Source organism: Candoia aspera, chromosome 11, assembly GCF_035149785.1.
Source record: "Candoia aspera isolate rCanAsp1 chromosome 11, rCanAsp1.hap2, whole genome shotgun sequence".
NCBI classification, from domain to species: domain Eukaryota; kingdom Metazoa; phylum Chordata; class Lepidosauria; order Squamata; family Boidae; genus Candoia; species Candoia aspera.
Window position 1 is genome coordinate 25,757,676 of NC_086163.1, and position 14,785 is coordinate 25,772,460.

Sequence of the window (14,785 nt, forward strand, 5' to 3'; positions counted from 1 at the left end):
TTAGGATCATCAGCTCAGATTAGAGCCCAGCATGGGAAGGGAAATGGGGTGTTCCTGTATCATTTGGTACTATCTGAAAATGTTGCTTTTTGAATGCTTGATTTTAAAATGCTACTTATTAAAAAAGGAAAGCTAAGGTATATAGCAGTATTGCAAAATTTTTGTGACAGTAACTTTAATTGTTGCTTTCTTAAGCAAAATTCAATAAAAGCAACACGCTAACCAAGATAAACATATCAGCATCCTTAAACTCTTAAGGGTATTACAGAAGCTGCCATTTCTATGAAACGGTGGTTATTATTATGCAAATATTAATTTCAAAATCCCTCTCCCATCATTTTTAAATCCTTATCTACGGTTGCATCCGTATTTGAATAATGCCATTAAATGTATCCCAGAGGAAGGATACAATGTAATTTACAGCTATGGCTACATGTGCAATGGAAAAAAAAAGTTTATAAATTACTAGGCTAACAAACAAAAACCTATCAATATATTAATCAACCCAGTGACAAATGAAAGATGTGCCTCAGGGTCATGATGAAGAACAAGAGGCTATTTACAAAATAGCAGGAAGGAGATGAACTCAGAAACCAAACGTGTTTTCTCCACTGTAAGCCACGTACAAGAAGCCGTCCTCATCCTTCTCCTTCTCATAAAGCTGTCCCATGGTTAAGCTGCAAGAAAAAGAAGGGAGCAAGGAAACCACCACATAGCAACAAAAGGGGAATGTACAAATCCAGTTTAAAAGTTTTAAGTTCCCCCCTGCAAGTAAACTCATAAAAAAGTGTCACATATTGTGGGCAACCACAGAGATGACCTAGGAGAAAGAATGTGGCAAAACACAAATTAAGGACCCAAAAGGAAGAAAATGTTAGAAACAAACTTAGGCAGACTTGCTGTAATTGTCTTTGGTATAAGAGGGAGGGAAAGGAGAACACCATCAGGCTTTCAAGATACTATTGCTATAGCCTATATCAAGAAAGCAGAGTTCCAGTGTATCTTGTGGTCTCTGCTTTCTGAATTGGCCTATCGTAAAGATTAGCAAATACCCAATTCCCAAAAATGCTCGTCTTGATGTAACTTAAAAAGGACCACCTATAGGCAACTTGGAAAGAAGAGAGTGATGGCAAGCTCAGGGAAATTCCAGGGCTTCTTGGAATACCTTCCTCCACCCCTCCCCCAATCATTAAGGAAAAACCAGAGGACATCAAGAAGCAGACCAAGGCTGTCTAGTGAAAACAGTATGTTCAGTAGAAGTAATGTTATTTTGAGGGGGGGAGGGAATGCCATGAAGAAAGTACACTTATAGTAAAATATTTTATTCTATAGCCCACCCGTTCCTTGCATGGATGGATAGGAATTCTGTCAGTCTTCATGGCCTTTATCAGATGTCACAAAGACTAAAAAGGAAGTGCTGGTGTCAAAGTTAAGCAAGCAGTATTGGCGGGGCAGGGGAATCTGCCAATTCTGCCTTGGCAAAGACCATACCTCCAAACTAGTGTAACATTTAAATAAATTCACTGTATATCAATGCAATGAAGAAACATAAACACCTATCTGACTTTTCTGCTAGCCAGATGGAGAGACGGACAAACGAGTACTCCTTTAAAAAGTAACAGAGCAAGCATGCCTGACTCCTTAGGGCAGGGGTGATGGAAGGGGCTGGAATACAGACACGCCTGCCTTTTTGCAAGTTGCCTTCCCAGTAATCCTTATAAAAATAGAGGGTGGGTGTCATGAGCACTGATGGTGAGCAGGAGGGGGCCCCTATCCAGGGGGGAAAACGCATGCGTAGTACTGAGGAGTTAAGCAGCCATTCAAAGAGACACAGAACAGACCCGCCTTGACTTTTGGGGTTTATCTGTCTGGGTTTTCCCACGCTTCTTCAGTTTGTTAGGATTTTCTGTCTTATGTAGCAGTAATAAACACTAGAGACCTATTCCACATCTCAGTGTGGTTCCTGACTGTTAGGACAGTGGGTGAGTGAGGGTGAGGAAAACTAGGGATCCATGTGAGTAACCCTGCAGATTTAGCTTTGCTGCCTGATAAGCTTTCAATATATGGTTTTGGATACCTGTTAAACCCATTAAAGAAGTAAAGATGTTAAAGCTTTTTTCCAGCATAAATACACAATCTTCTCTTAACTGTCTCTGCCTAGAGAGAAACCGTAGAGAGCAGAAGATTGAGATAGTTTTTTTGTATTTCTGAGGTAGTATTGGCACAAAGTGAGAAAAAGAATTGGGAAGTAACAGAAAACTGTGTCCTCTATAGTGGATTAAAAAGTGCAGTAGAATAAAAATAGAAAATTTGTTAGCGTTCCCTTAATTATTTAAATCAACCTAATCTGATTTTCAAGTACAAAGATAGGCAATCTGCTGCACACCCCCTCCTGGTGTCTTGGCTCCCACAGTAATTATAATTGTCACTAATTATACTGACTAGAGCTAATAGTTTAAAACACCTAGAGGACACAAGGTTAAGTCTCTGTGATCAAGCACTTTGCATGAGGATAGTGACATCAAAACAAACAACGAAATCAAGCTTGGTTAATTGATGTTTTATGTTTAGTAATTAGGAAAAACAACATACAGCTCCACTAGTCATCTAGGAAACGCTAGCCCTGTCTAGTTGAAAGAAACCTGTTCTACTTCAGGAAGTGGCTATATCCACTATCCAAGTTCTTACAGGAGCACTGGTAAAGATGAGAGGCCTCTCCACAATTTCCAGAAATAAAAGGACAACTTTTGTCCTATAAACTCATGCACAAAATAAAAACAAGATAACTCACCTAGACTGCGGGACAGTCTTGTCTACAAAGAGAAATATTGCTTTCTCAGAGGGCAACTGGATCCGCTTCCTGATGATCCACATGAACTGAGCCACAGTAATGTCGGAGGGAACAAGGTACTTCCTCTTGTCAATGTCCACAATCTGAGAGCCAGAAACCTTTTCAACTATCACCTGCATCAAGAAATAAGAAATTTATCTGGACCAGAACCCCAGGCCTCCTCCAGCCCAGGCACGGAAACATCGTGATAGAGGGAGGCAGGCAGGAGGCAAGATGAGTGGCTGCTTCAGGAACGTGCTTGCGTGAAAGCAGCAGGAGTGCCGTAATCCTTCCAGATCAGATCAACTGGCCAAGGGTCCTGGCACCAGGCGGTGGCTTTCCTCCCGTTCTCTCGAAAGGAATCGCACGGCCGGGCTCGGCTACGACCAGGACTCAGCTTGCTCGCCCGCTTCCTTCCGCTTCCACCGGTAACCCTAACCCGGGCGCGCTCCGGACAATGCCAGCGGCTCAGCCGGAGCTGCAGGTACTTGCGGGGCCGCTTCTCCCCGCCGGAGAGCCGACAGCTTGGCGGGCCATTGCCGGGATGTTTGGGGAGGAGCGTCCGGGGAATAACTAGGCCGCCGCCGCCCGCCCTGGGCATCCCCGGGCCGCCTCAGACGCCTCCCGGACGGCCTTTGCCCTCGAGCGAACCCCGCCTCCCGTTCCGCGGCCGCGCGCGGCCTCGCCGACCTCCCCGTCCTGCGGACTCACCGGGACGCGGTCGGGGTACTTGGCCCGGATCTTGGCGGACTCTACGCACCGATGCTCTGCGGGGAGAAGCGAGGAGAGCCGCGTCAGGCGGCTGTGCCCGGCCCCGGCGCCCCGCCCACCGCCCGGCGCGATCCCGCTTACCCAGCGCGTGGTCCTCCTTGAACATCCACTTCATGGTTTGGGGCTGGGGCGGCAGCGGCGGCGGCGGCGGCGGTGGCGGGCGCGGCGGGCGGGCCTGTCGGTCTCCAGGAGCACCACGGCAGCCGCAGAAGCCCCTCTGCGCACGGCGGGCGGGACTTCCGCCTCGCTCCCGGGGGGGGGGCGCTTCGCGCACGGCGATTGGCTGGCAGGGCGGCGCGTCCGTCGCCGTGGAGACGGGCTCCGGCACGGCGGCATGGCCTGGCTGGAGGTGGCGGCGGGCGGCGAGCGGCCCACGCGGGCCCGGCTGTGCTCCCTGGCGGCGCTGGGGCTGCTGTTGCTGGGCACGCTCACCTATGTGCCGCCCCTGCTGGTGGCCTACCGGAGCCACGGTGGGTTCGGGCAGAGAGGGCGCTCCGGGCCCGCGCCGCCGGGACTGACGCTCCTGCTTTTCCTCTCCCTCTCTTCCTCCGTGCAGGGTTCTGGCGCACGCAGAGCAGCTACGCCGAGCAGCCGAGCGTCCGCTTCCGGCACGAGGTGCTCCTGGCTGCGCTGACGGAGGGCCGCGGCGGCGGCGGGCTCGTGGGCTGGAGCTCCTTCGCCGCCTGCAACCGGCTGCTGGGAGCCCGCCTGCGCGTCCCGCTGGTCTCGGTACGGAGGGGGCGGCCGGGCTGAGTGCCTGCCGACGCAGCGGGGACGGCGTCCTCCCCAGGACCCGCCGTTGCCCTGAGAGCGCTGGGGCTGCGCCCGCGGGGCCAGGTTCCTCCGCGCCCCCGCTTAGCGGGTGGTGCCAGTTTTCCTGCGCGGGGTCGGGTCCGGGTCCGCGTGGTTGCCTTAAAGCCGGCAGCCGTCCCGGGATGGCCACCCCTGACTTTGCTTAAGCTGCATTTGCCCCTTAGATGAGATTGACACCGAGGGAATTGTCTTGTTAAAAATTCTGTTCTGTCTTTTAGGCTAGAGAGGAAGACACGAATCAAGATGGAGTAATGGACCTGCTCCATTTTCAGCTGGTGCTTCCATTGCTCTCCTCCGAACAAGTAGTTGGGATTCAGCTCCTGCTGACTTTTTCCTATCAGTTGCACGTGAGTGTCCTCAAGTGGCATCTGAGTGGGCCTCCTGAGCAACCCTTTATATATGAGGACAATGGGCTTGTGTTTATCATTTAGTTAATATGGCTGTTATTCCATGGTCTTTGTTTTGTTAAAACAGGATTTTTTGTCCTGCTCAGCATTTCTGTCACATTGGAAGAGGAGCATGTGATTTATATAATCCCAGTCTGATGAATTCAGGGCATTTAGCTTCAGCAGAGACAGCTTTGCTGGAAAAACTGCTGTTCAGGAGTGCTTGGCCTCAAGTAAAAGGTGAAGCGATACCTCTTCATTTTGCCCACAGAAGTATTCTGGCGATAGTGTCCACAGCTTCACCTACGGGTAGCAGGACGTTCGTAAGAAGCACAAGTGGTTTGTAAACTGCTGTCTGCCAGCTGAGAGGAAAGCTGCTTTGCTGAAAGGGAACCTCTTTCATTTCTATCAAGTGAATCCACTTTTACAAACATATATTTATTTATTTGCCCGTTATCAGAGGCTCTGGATAGTTAATTATCATTTCTAAAGCTGTAAGGTCAGAGAACCCAGAAGCAATAGCTAATTGCGACTGGGTGCTCTAACCTTACAAAAGCAGAGTGATGATAATATAGTGTGCAGATCTGGAGAGAAATTGAGCGTTCTAGTTTTTTATTTTCATTTTTTCCCACTAAAATATTTCAGTTTGTTTTTCAATTGAATTGTACAGCTTGTATGTTATATTAAAGGTGGAAAAAGTTCTGAAGTGATTTATCTTGCTCTGATTTTTTTACATCTCAAAAACCTGGCATTTTAACAGGCCTGTGTGTAGACTTTTTATATCCACTGTAGCTGATTGGTCCAACTACTAATCTGTGCATTTCTTAGCAATTCTAATCCTTATTTTTGTGACATGTGATGCTAAGATTGTGCTGTAACAACTGCCCTTCTGGCTTATTTGCTGCTTTCATTTCAGAGAATGTCCAGCTTTGTGATGCAGAGCATGGCTTTTTTGCAGTCTTTTTCCCCTGTGCCGGGATCACAGGTGTTTGTGAGTGGAGATCTCAAGCTTCATCAGAGGCAGCCACTTAGCCACGCTGGGCTGGATAGCAGATATAACGTGAGTGCCGTCTCCCCATCTTACTTTTTTCAGTTGGTTGTGTTGTCCTTGCCTGCCTTTTCCTCTGCGACTGCTCTGGCTGAAGTCATATACTATATTCAGTGGACTCTGCCTAGAAATTTGTTTTGCTAAGTATTTGTAATGATTGCCTATTCTAACGGACTCAGTCTCACAAGCAAGGGCTTAAGGATAACTGATTTATTGAAAGAATAGTATGCAAATACAAAGAAAGCTGAGAATGAGCAAAAGCGCGCCAAATACAAACTAAAAACCCTCGCTTCAAATCCAGTCCCGCCCTCGCTCCCTCTTAGCAACCACCCCTTCCCCAGGTGTTAGCAACCGTTACCCACTTCGGCCTGGGAAAGTAACCTTGGACAGAGTCAACCCAAACGTACATTCCACAGTGCAGTAAACAGATTACAGCCTGGCATGGCTGGAAATTTCCCTCCAGCAAACCCGGGTCAGGAAAATGACATGCGAAACGTTACGATGTATTCAGAACATTGAAACGGTGAACATGACAGTATTCAGCAAGTTTGAAAAATTGTAGGAAGTTTGGCTTGATGGTGCTTTAGGTGGAAAAATGAGGATTTACTGCCTTGAGTCTGTCAAATGAGCTTAGTTTAAAATCCCTTTTTTAATTTCATGTGGTTAACGAATTGGACAAGTTGACGGAAATGCTATTTTTGCAGAGCATACCGGTATTCTGAGGCAAGGTATAGTATTGCCTAGTAAGGTAAAGGTTTCCCTTGACATTAAGTCCAGTCGTGTCCGACTCTAGGGGGCGGTGCTCATCTCCATTTCAAAGCCGAAGAGCATTTGTTCGTAGACAGTTCCATGGTCATGTGGCTGGCATGACTACACGGAACGCCGTTACCTGCCCGCCGAAGCGGTAACTATTAATCTACTCACATTTGCATGTTTTCGAACTGCTAGGTTGGCAGGAGCTGGGACTAGCAACGGGAGCTCACCCCGTCACGCGGATTCGAACCGCCGACCTTCCGATCGGCAAGTTCAGCAGCTCAGCGGTTTAACCCGCAGCACCACCGCGTCCCTATATAGTATTGCCTAGAGGTGTGCAAAATACATAGAGCTTAAAGTGGGCTGTTCTGACCTCAGTAGAAGTACTCTGATCTCAAAAAAGCCCTCTTGGAGTTTGAAACTCTGTAAGTAAGATCAGAAGAGTGTGTTTCAAGCTTGAACTGTTTCTCTATTTCTCTGTGCCCATCAACGATCTTATAAAATCTAAGGAGATGTCAGAAAATAGGGGCCACCTGGAGGCAAGTAACAGCAGAAGCAGAAGCTGTGGTTCTGTTTGAATTTGTGTATTATGAGATTTCTTCGGAATGATTATCAATAATAAGCAGTTGTACTGGTGTACAGGTAGTCCTTGTTTAGCCACCACATTGGGACTGGCGACAGTTCCTAAGTGAAGCAGTTGTGAAGTGAAACTGAGACTGTGATTATGATCTTACTTCAGCTTTCCTTTGGTTTACAGACCTGAGAAGGTCGTAAATGCAAGGATTGGTCACAAATTACTTTCCCATCACCATTGTGTGAATGGTCACTAAATGAGGCAGTCGCTAAATGAGGACTACCTGTATACTGCTTGATCTTTCTCGCTTACCTCTTTTAGTAAGAGAAACTTACAAGCAGGGAGCTGGCATCTATTTTTTAAAATTTTATTTTTAAAGATAAAAAACGGAAAAAAGTATTGTTAAATGCACACTCTCTCTCTCCCCTTAAAAGATTATTTGAAAGTATGTATGTATGTATGTATGTATGTATGTATTTATTTATTTATTTTCTACCCTGCCTTTATTATCTTCATAAATAACTCAAGGAGGCGAACATACCTCATACTCCTTCCTCCTCCTATTTTCCCCACAGCAACAACCCTGTGAGGTGAGTTGGGTTGAGAGAGAGTGACTGGCCCAAAGTCACCCAGCCGGTTTTCATGCCCAAGGCGGGACTAGAACTCTCAGTTTCCTCGTTTCTAGCCCGTTGCCTTAACCTCTAACCTCTAACCCCTAACCCTAACCCTAAGTATACATTTATATGTAAATAGATACAATCTTGAGGCATCTATTTTTTGCTTATTCACTAATAAGCAAAATGTTTGAAGGTAAGATTATGATAATATTAAATTGACTGCCTCCTGCCAGTCAATCCATGAGCTTATCATTTATGACAAGTGTAGCTTTTGGGGTTTTCTCATACAAAAGAATTGTCCTGTCTTATTAAGGTGCAATATCGCCATCTACTTATCTTGAAAAGACAGGATACCTTGGTTTATGAAAGGAAACTATATATTACTAATATTTTCGAAGTATTTGGTTAAAACATTGCCAGACACTCAATAGGGGGGGGGGCTTGCGTGTGTGTCATACCTGTTATAAAATGATCAATTTACTTTAAAAAGTGCTAATGATTTTCATTAAATGTATTTATATCAGAACCAAATATGATCTATATTTTAATCATGATTTTTATACACAATTCCAGTATATATTTGGTCAGTTGGTAATTTACAAATTCTGAGCAATTATGAAGGGCTTTGTGTTTATATGAAGCCAAGCGTTCCTCTTATCCGGTACTACAATAGCACAGGTTAATGCTTCCTCATCCTCAGAGTGTAAGGTCTCAGTCATGGAAACCTGTATGGCATCATGTCACCTGATATATGCCTGAAAGTATTCATCATGTATTCTGATGGAAGTTTACCAGCTAGTAAGGTCTGGTGTCTAATGCAAAGTTTTCCACTATAACAGGTGTCTGTGATCAATAGTACAAGTCCTTTTGCGCAGGACTATGATTTTGTGAACATTGTTGAAACATATCAGAAGAGGAATGGTAAGTTTAGTGTAGGTTTGTACACTAAAAATTTCTGGCCTTTCTCATTTCATTTAGCTCAATATTAATTATAATAATTTCCTTGACAGTCACAACAGTTTTGTCTGGTCCCAGTCCGATCTGGGTGACTGGAAGATCACCAGATCAACCATTTGTGATCCAGGCCTTCATCCACTATCCAGTGGAATTGATTGCATATCCTTTGGCTGCCAGTTGCTGATGGGTACCATTTTGAATGGTGGTTTATGGCACTTGACATCATAATACAACTATGGCTGTTGTATTAAGACTTGTAGCCTTGAAGACCACTACAAACATTAGGCAGTTGTGTTATAAAAATGCCATGAAACTCAAATGGGATGTAACTCTAGAGAATGATTCTAGCTTTTTAAAAAAAAGTTTAAAAGTTTTATGGTCCATTTTATACTGGTGTGAGGGAAAGAAGATCACAGGGAATTCTCATTTCTCGACTGTCCTCAGCCGCTCTTGTGGGGAAGCTTCCAAATTCACTCTGCTAGTCAAATGAATCTGAGGTGGTTGTCCTTGTCCTTGTGTGAAGATGCTTCACATTCCAAATACTCCTTGACTTTTGGTACATATCAGCCAGGCTTCTGGGAAATGATGAAGTTTGCCTGGATCCAGTACGTTGGCATCCTCCTGATCTTTTTGTGGATTTTCAAAAGAATAAAACTCTTCCTTCTTCGAAATCAAGTGCTGAACACAGTACCAGTGTCTCCGGTTCCCCCACCACTGTTCTATAAAGAGCACAAATCCTGACCCAGCTTGCACAGGATAAAGAACTTTGCTTTCAATTCCTTTGACTGCTTTGCATTTACAAGATGAGGCATTCCACAGTATGGTTCATCTATTATTTTTGCAAAGTTTATCAATATGTCCTCACCGTAGATTCACTTTGCTGTCCTGTTTTCAGAAATTTGTTTGTTATTATGGTCTATCAGGTGCATATCAGCCATAGTCAATATGGTGGCAAGATAAAACTTTGTAAAAAGTTATATAAATGAGTCGCACTGCCTGTAAGTACATAACTGAATTCTAACTCCAAATGGCATAGTCCTGTAGAAGGAATTAAGCACAGAAACAAAACGACAATTGCACTCTTTGAAAAGACTGAGATTTCCCTGTGGGGATACTGAAATGAAGAATGCCTCCTCCCCTCCCCTTTGCAAATTCCAAGGAGAAAATCAAGGCACCATCAGCAGGCAGGGGCTGTTGCTAAACTCCCTCATCCCTTGCAAAAGTCAGCAAGGAAGAGGAAACCCAAACAACTCCCATAGATCTGTTGGAGTCAGCTGGTGAAGCTGCATCTGCGGATTTAAGGATTCAGTGTGGGGGCGTCCTTTTCCCGTTCCTTCCTCCCCTGGTCCGCTAATAGACGTGTGGCCTGCCTCTGCGCTGCCCATCACGGAAAGCTGTGGAGCCCCAGCGGGTTGTGCTCGGCCTCTCTTCTCTGGCTGCCGCGCACAGGTTGGCTGCTCGAGGTGGCCGCCGGGCGGTGGGACCCGGCGGTTTCTCAGTCGGGGGCTGGAGGTGGGGAGCTTTCTCGGTCTGCGCTCCGCTCTTTCGTCCCGTCCGCTGTGGGCCACAGCTCCTCGAGGAGGAGGGCAACAGTTGCTGGAGAGCAGGGACGAAGTGGCCCGCCCGCCTGCCCGCGCCCGCCATCGGGCCAGCCCCCGATTGGCGCCGCCCACCAGTACCCGCTTTGGGGCGCAGGAGCGGCCACGTCTGAATGCCGCTCATTGTATGCGGAGCCGGCGCCACAGCCTCACCTTCCCGCCGCCTCTGGACTCCCCGCGTCCTCTCGGCCGCTCGCCGGCAGAGATTAACTGAGGTTAGGGGCCGGGATGGAGCGGGGAGGGGAGAGGAGGGGCTGGCGCCGGCGGGGGTCGGGTGTAGCGGCTGGAAACGACGAGGCGGCAGTTCCAGGTGTCGGGTTGCGGGACGGTCGCGGCACAGCCCCCCCCCCCCCCCAAGGACGCGGAGCGGAACTTTTCCCCAAGATCTTCCCCTCGGGTGGCTGTTAATCGGTTAAAGTTAGCGGACGCAGTGGCGGATAATCGCGCCTGCAGTACCGGGCGCCGCGCACGCCTCGAGGGCGCGGATGCTGAGCGGCTCGCTCGGGCGTCTGTGAGGGGAACCGTGAAGGCTTGTAAGAGCGTTCGGACGCCGGCCTCGGAGCACAATCCTAGTCAGCTGCGCTATTGCAAGACCGGTATCCCAGCTCTTCCCCACTCCCCCGCCCCCACTGCACGATTTTAGGCTAAATTGCTCGGCCGGGCGGGCCTCTGGCTGAATCGCATCGCATCAGCCCAGAGCTCCGAATCTCAAACCGTCTAGCAGGAACGGCAGCAGCTAAAACGAGTCCCCGCCCCCCACCCCACCTTCAAAAGAAGCTGCTGGAAGGTTTTTTGCGGAAAAACACAGTGAAGAGTCTTTTGGTCATGTACTTAGAAATCTTTTCCTTGCGCCCAAAGAGCAATTATTTTGCTTCTGTGTTTCATTTGCTTTATTAGGGTTTGTTGGGTATGTTTGCAACAAGGAAAGGAAAACATATACCTTACCTACTGTGCAGAAAAACACTTATATGGGAAAGATAAAATGCCCATTTGTTTTATCTATAGATAAAGAGATTTGTGCTTAACCCTAAACAACAAGTTTGCTTTAACTTTGAGATAAGGAAGCATCTTTGAAAAGCAGATGTTTGTGCTAGGAGGAAGATGTTCGTGCTGACAGAGCAAAAAGTATTGTAATAAGCTGACACATTTCATTCTATTACTAATGATTGGCTAAATTTTAAACTAGAAGACCTATAAAAGGATGGAGAACCCAATAATTTTGCAGCCGCCCACCCAAACACACCTTTGGGTGAATAAACATTCTTTGACTTCCACTGATAGACAGGTCTTGCTTTAATTCCTGCTTGGGAAACAAAGAAAGAAAGGAAGGGGTTAATCCTTCTGACAGGTTAGAGTAAGCCAGATCACTAACCCTTAAGTTTGCTCACCCCTGTAATATTAGGGAGGGGGGTCTTCTGTCCCTGTGAGTTTTAAGGCTGGGTAGAGGAAAAGATATTTGCATTGTTTCTGGAGTAAAATAGCAGAATTCTTATCTAATTTGTTTATTAACACCCCATATTTATTTCTTTTAGCTTTCTCTCTTCAGTGTGGATGCAATAATCTGGGATTCTCCATACAGCTTGTTTGTTCGTCCCCAATCTTTAATTTGTAAAACCGTCAAAACATAATCATATGAAATTGATGCTTTAAAAAGTAGTGACCACCTTCTCTCTGTCATTCCAGCTGCACTCAGCTTCACCCAGGATGTTGAGGCTTCGCCTTTCCAATGCCACAATTGCAATTATCTTGGCAATCCAGACAGGATTTCTACTATTTCTATATACTCAACAAGGTGGCTTCATTCCTCAGTCTCTGGAAAAGCCTGCCCAGGTGCATGTCCTCATCCTCTCCTCTTGGAGGTCAGGATCTTCCTTTGTGGGGCAACTCTTCAGTCAGCACCCCAATGTCTTTTACCTGATGGAGCCAGCCTGGCACGTGTGGGCAGCCATGTACCAAAACAGTGCCAAGGTGTTGCACATGGCGGTGCGTGATCTCATCCGGTCTGTCTTCAAGTGTGACATGTCTGTCTTTGATGCCTACGTGCCCTGGAAGAGAAATAGAAACTTGTCAGATCTATTCCAATGGGCTGTAAGCCGGGCATTATGCACAACTCCTGCCTGTGAGTTCTTCCAGCGGACTGATATTACCGGTGAAAGTGCTTGCAAGACTCTCTGTGGCAAGTACCCCTTCAGCAAAGTAGAAGAGGCCTGCAAGACTTACAGCCATGTTGTCCTAAAGGAAGTCCGTTTCTTTGACCTCAAGGTGCTCTACCCGCTCCTCGATGACCCCTCCCTAAACCTCAGAATCATCCACCTGGTCCGTGACCCTAGGGCTGTTGTGAAGTCTCGGGAACAATCTGTTAAAGCCCTTGCCCGTGACAATGGAATAGTTCTGGGTGCGAATGGCAGCAGAGTGGATGACAGTGGATATAAAGTCCTGCAGGAGATTTGTAGAAGCCATGTTCAGATCTATGAAACAGCTACTCAGAAGCCTCCATTATTTTTAAAAGATCGTTACTTATTGATCCGATTTGAAGACATTGTGCGGGATCCTTTAATGGAAATCACTGCAATGTATACATTTACAGATCTTCTGTTGACTCAGAAACTTGAAAATTGGATCTATAATATTACACATGGACAAGGACCAAGTAGGAAGAGAGATGCCTTCCAGATCACTTCCCGTGATGCGGTCAATGTCTCCCAGGCATGGAGAAATGTTCTTTCATTTCAGAAAGTCCAAAGAGTGCAAGAAGTTTGCAGAGGTGCTTTAAATATACTAGGATACCAATTTGTAAATTCTGAGAAAGAGCAGAAAGATTTGTCTTTAGATCTAGTACTGCCACATCGGAGAACCCAATTTCGCTGGGAGTTGTTTAGTGAAAACTAGATGAAATACTCTATTGTTCATTTCTCAAATAACTGGAAAAGATTTGTTGGTTTCAGTGCATCTGGTAATTTTTCTTAGAACTTCATTTTCCCCAAACCAAGGAACTGCATGCCTTTTGTTTTTTCAAATTAATAATAATGTGCAGCATCCAGAACAACATTGTAATGTTGCATTACAAGAAAATTATTTTTCACCTGTGCATGGTTATAATTGTGATATACTGCTATATTCATTCTTGAGCTTTTTTTCTAAAGGTCTTTTTCATGTGCAGGACTGTAAAATTACTGATGAGGGATAACGCTTGGTTGGATGGCTTGGGAATCTGTCCCTCTGAAATGTTATTGTACTCAAACTTCCATGTGCCCCAGGGATCAGACAACAATGGGAATAGAAATCCAGTGACTAGAAGAATTTGTTTCAATACATATTTTTACAGTCTTTATCTCCTTTGTCTGGGTACCCCAACATGCTGCAGCTCTGAATTTGTCTCTGTATTTATTATATTCTGACTTTTTGGGCATCCCTATCTCTCTGTAACAGTGAGGGTTAGCTCCTAATGAAAATCATATATGGAAAATATGATATATTTTTTTTGCTTTATAGCTGGAAATACACACAAACACACACACATGCTTTGAATCAATATTCTTGGGCATATTTTTTATCATATTGAAAACTAGCAGCGTCCCCACTCTGGGCAGATGAATATTGCAAAGATGTGAAGTTTATTTAATATAGCTGTTATATGCCAGTATAACAGATGGGGTTTCTGTAGCTGTAATGAATGCCTATTCTAAAACACTCTCAGACTCATGGGCAGGAATACAAAGATATCTGATTTATTAAAGAATAGTATGCAGGATCACAAAGAAAGCTGAGAATGATAAAAGCGCGCCAAATGCAAACTAAAAACCCTCAGTACAAATGAGATCCCTCCCCCCGTAGAATCTTCCCAAGCTTACAATCCCAGGTGCTCCTAACGGCTTCTGATGGTCTGCGGGAAAAGTCCTTGACCAGAGCACATAACCCAAACACATTCCATTGAAATGAACAAAGATACAGAGCTTGGCACAAGGTTTCACAGCAGCTCCCTCCCAAACAGAAACACGCATCAGCGCCATGGCATGTGAAACATTACGATGTGCACATTGAAACAGTGAACATGACAGTAGCTAGTGTTGCAAGGTAGGTAGGCCCTCATCTCCTGTGTTCACACAACAGACCAAATCCTAAAACCTTGCATATTAGCTTCTTACATATCCATGCAGATACCCAGGTAATCTCTCTCTAGTAACTCTGTACTAGGCTTTGTTGGTAAAGAGCTAGGAATAAAAAATAGTTTAGATTTGAGGAGGAGGAGGAGGAGGGGCAGATATGGGGTTGGCAGAGGGAAAAGCCTTAAAACAATGAGGAAGTTGATGGGAAGAGGGGTGGAAGTGGAGATGACGGTTCACAGCTAAAATGGCCAACATGGACTTAACTCTAGTGGCTGTTGAAGATGGACTATTGGTTTTAATTTAGAGAAAGGGTGGCCAGTCTTCCTAGAATC

At 45.9% G+C, this 14,785-nt stretch overlaps 3 protein-coding genes and 1 long non-coding RNA gene across 4 annotated transcripts; 3 read left to right on the plus strand and 1 right to left on the minus strand.

Moving 5' to 3' along the window:
* Nucleotides 1–150: 150 nt before the first annotated feature.
* On the minus strand, nucleotides 151–3,791 carry GABARAPL2 (GABA type A receptor associated protein like 2). The gene is made up of 4 exons (XM_063313277.1): nucleotides 3,683–3,791; nucleotides 3,542–3,597; nucleotides 2,792–2,964; nucleotides 151–677 (listed from the first exon to the last, which is right to left on the minus strand). The coding sequence occupies exons 1-4, from the start codon at nucleotides 3,714–3,716 to the stop codon at nucleotides 587–589; spliced, it is 354 nt and encodes a 117-aa protein (XP_063169347.1). The 5' UTR covers nucleotides 3,717–3,791; the 3' UTR covers nucleotides 151–586.
* LOC134504187 (uncharacterized) lies at nucleotides 677–2,116 on the plus strand. The gene is made up of 2 exons (XR_010068633.1): nucleotides 677–1,736; nucleotides 1,988–2,116. It is a non-coding gene; the product is annotated as an uncharacterized LOC134504187 (long non-coding RNA).
* A 105-nt stretch (nucleotides 3,792–3,896) lies between the features above and the next one.
* Nucleotides 3,897–9,746, plus strand: TMEM231 (transmembrane protein 231). The gene is made up of 7 exons (XM_063312935.1): nucleotides 3,897–4,071; nucleotides 4,158–4,330; nucleotides 4,633–4,761; nucleotides 5,717–5,860; nucleotides 8,632–8,713; nucleotides 8,803–8,908; nucleotides 9,310–9,746. The coding sequence occupies exons 1-7, from the start codon at nucleotides 3,936–3,938 to the stop codon at nucleotides 9,488–9,490; spliced, it is 951 nt and encodes a 316-aa protein (XP_063169005.1). The 5' UTR covers nucleotides 3,897–3,935; the 3' UTR covers nucleotides 9,491–9,746.
* A 1,733-nt stretch (nucleotides 9,747–11,479) lies between these two features.
* Nucleotides 11,480–13,799, plus strand: LOC134503958 (carbohydrate sulfotransferase 5-like). Its single transcript, XM_063312934.1, has one exon. It carries the CDS (start codon nucleotides 12,052–12,054, stop codon nucleotides 13,234–13,236), a length of 1,185 nt encoding a protein of 394 aa, XP_063169004.1. The 5' UTR covers nucleotides 11,480–12,051; the 3' UTR covers nucleotides 13,237–13,799.
* The last annotated feature ends 986 nt before the right edge of the window (nucleotides 13,800–14,785 follow it).

Excerpts from the sequence above, each read along its gene's own strand:
- GABARAPL2 (XM_063313277.1), bottom strand. The coding sequence starts at position 3,716 with ATGAAGTGGATGTTCAAGGAGGACCACGCGCTGG. Across the intron at positions 2,965-3,541 it reads AGTACCCCGACCGCGTCCCG|GTGATAGTTGAAAAGGTTTC; the intron begins GTGAGTCCGCAG and ends TTCTTGATGCAG. Across the intron at positions 678-2,791 it reads AAGACTGTCCCGCAGTCTAG|CTTAACCATGGGACAGCTTT; the intron begins GTGAGTTATCTT and ends TTTTTCTTGCAG.
- TMEM231 (XM_063312935.1), top strand. The coding sequence starts at position 3,936 with ATGGCCTGGCTGGAGGTGGCGGCGGGCGGCGAGCGGCCCACGCGGGCC. Across the intron at positions 4,331-4,632 it reads TGCGCGTCCCGCTGGTCTCG|GCTAGAGAGGAAGACACGAA; the intron begins GTACGGAGGGGG and ends TCTGTCTTTTAG. Across the intron at positions 4,762-5,716 it reads CTTTTTCCTATCAGTTGCAC|AGAATGTCCAGCTTTGTGAT; the intron begins GTGAGTGTCCTC and ends CTTTCATTTCAG.
- LOC134503958 (XM_063312934.1), top strand. The coding sequence starts at position 12,052 with ATGTTGAGGCTTCGCCTTTCCAATGCCACAATTGCAATTATCTTGGCA.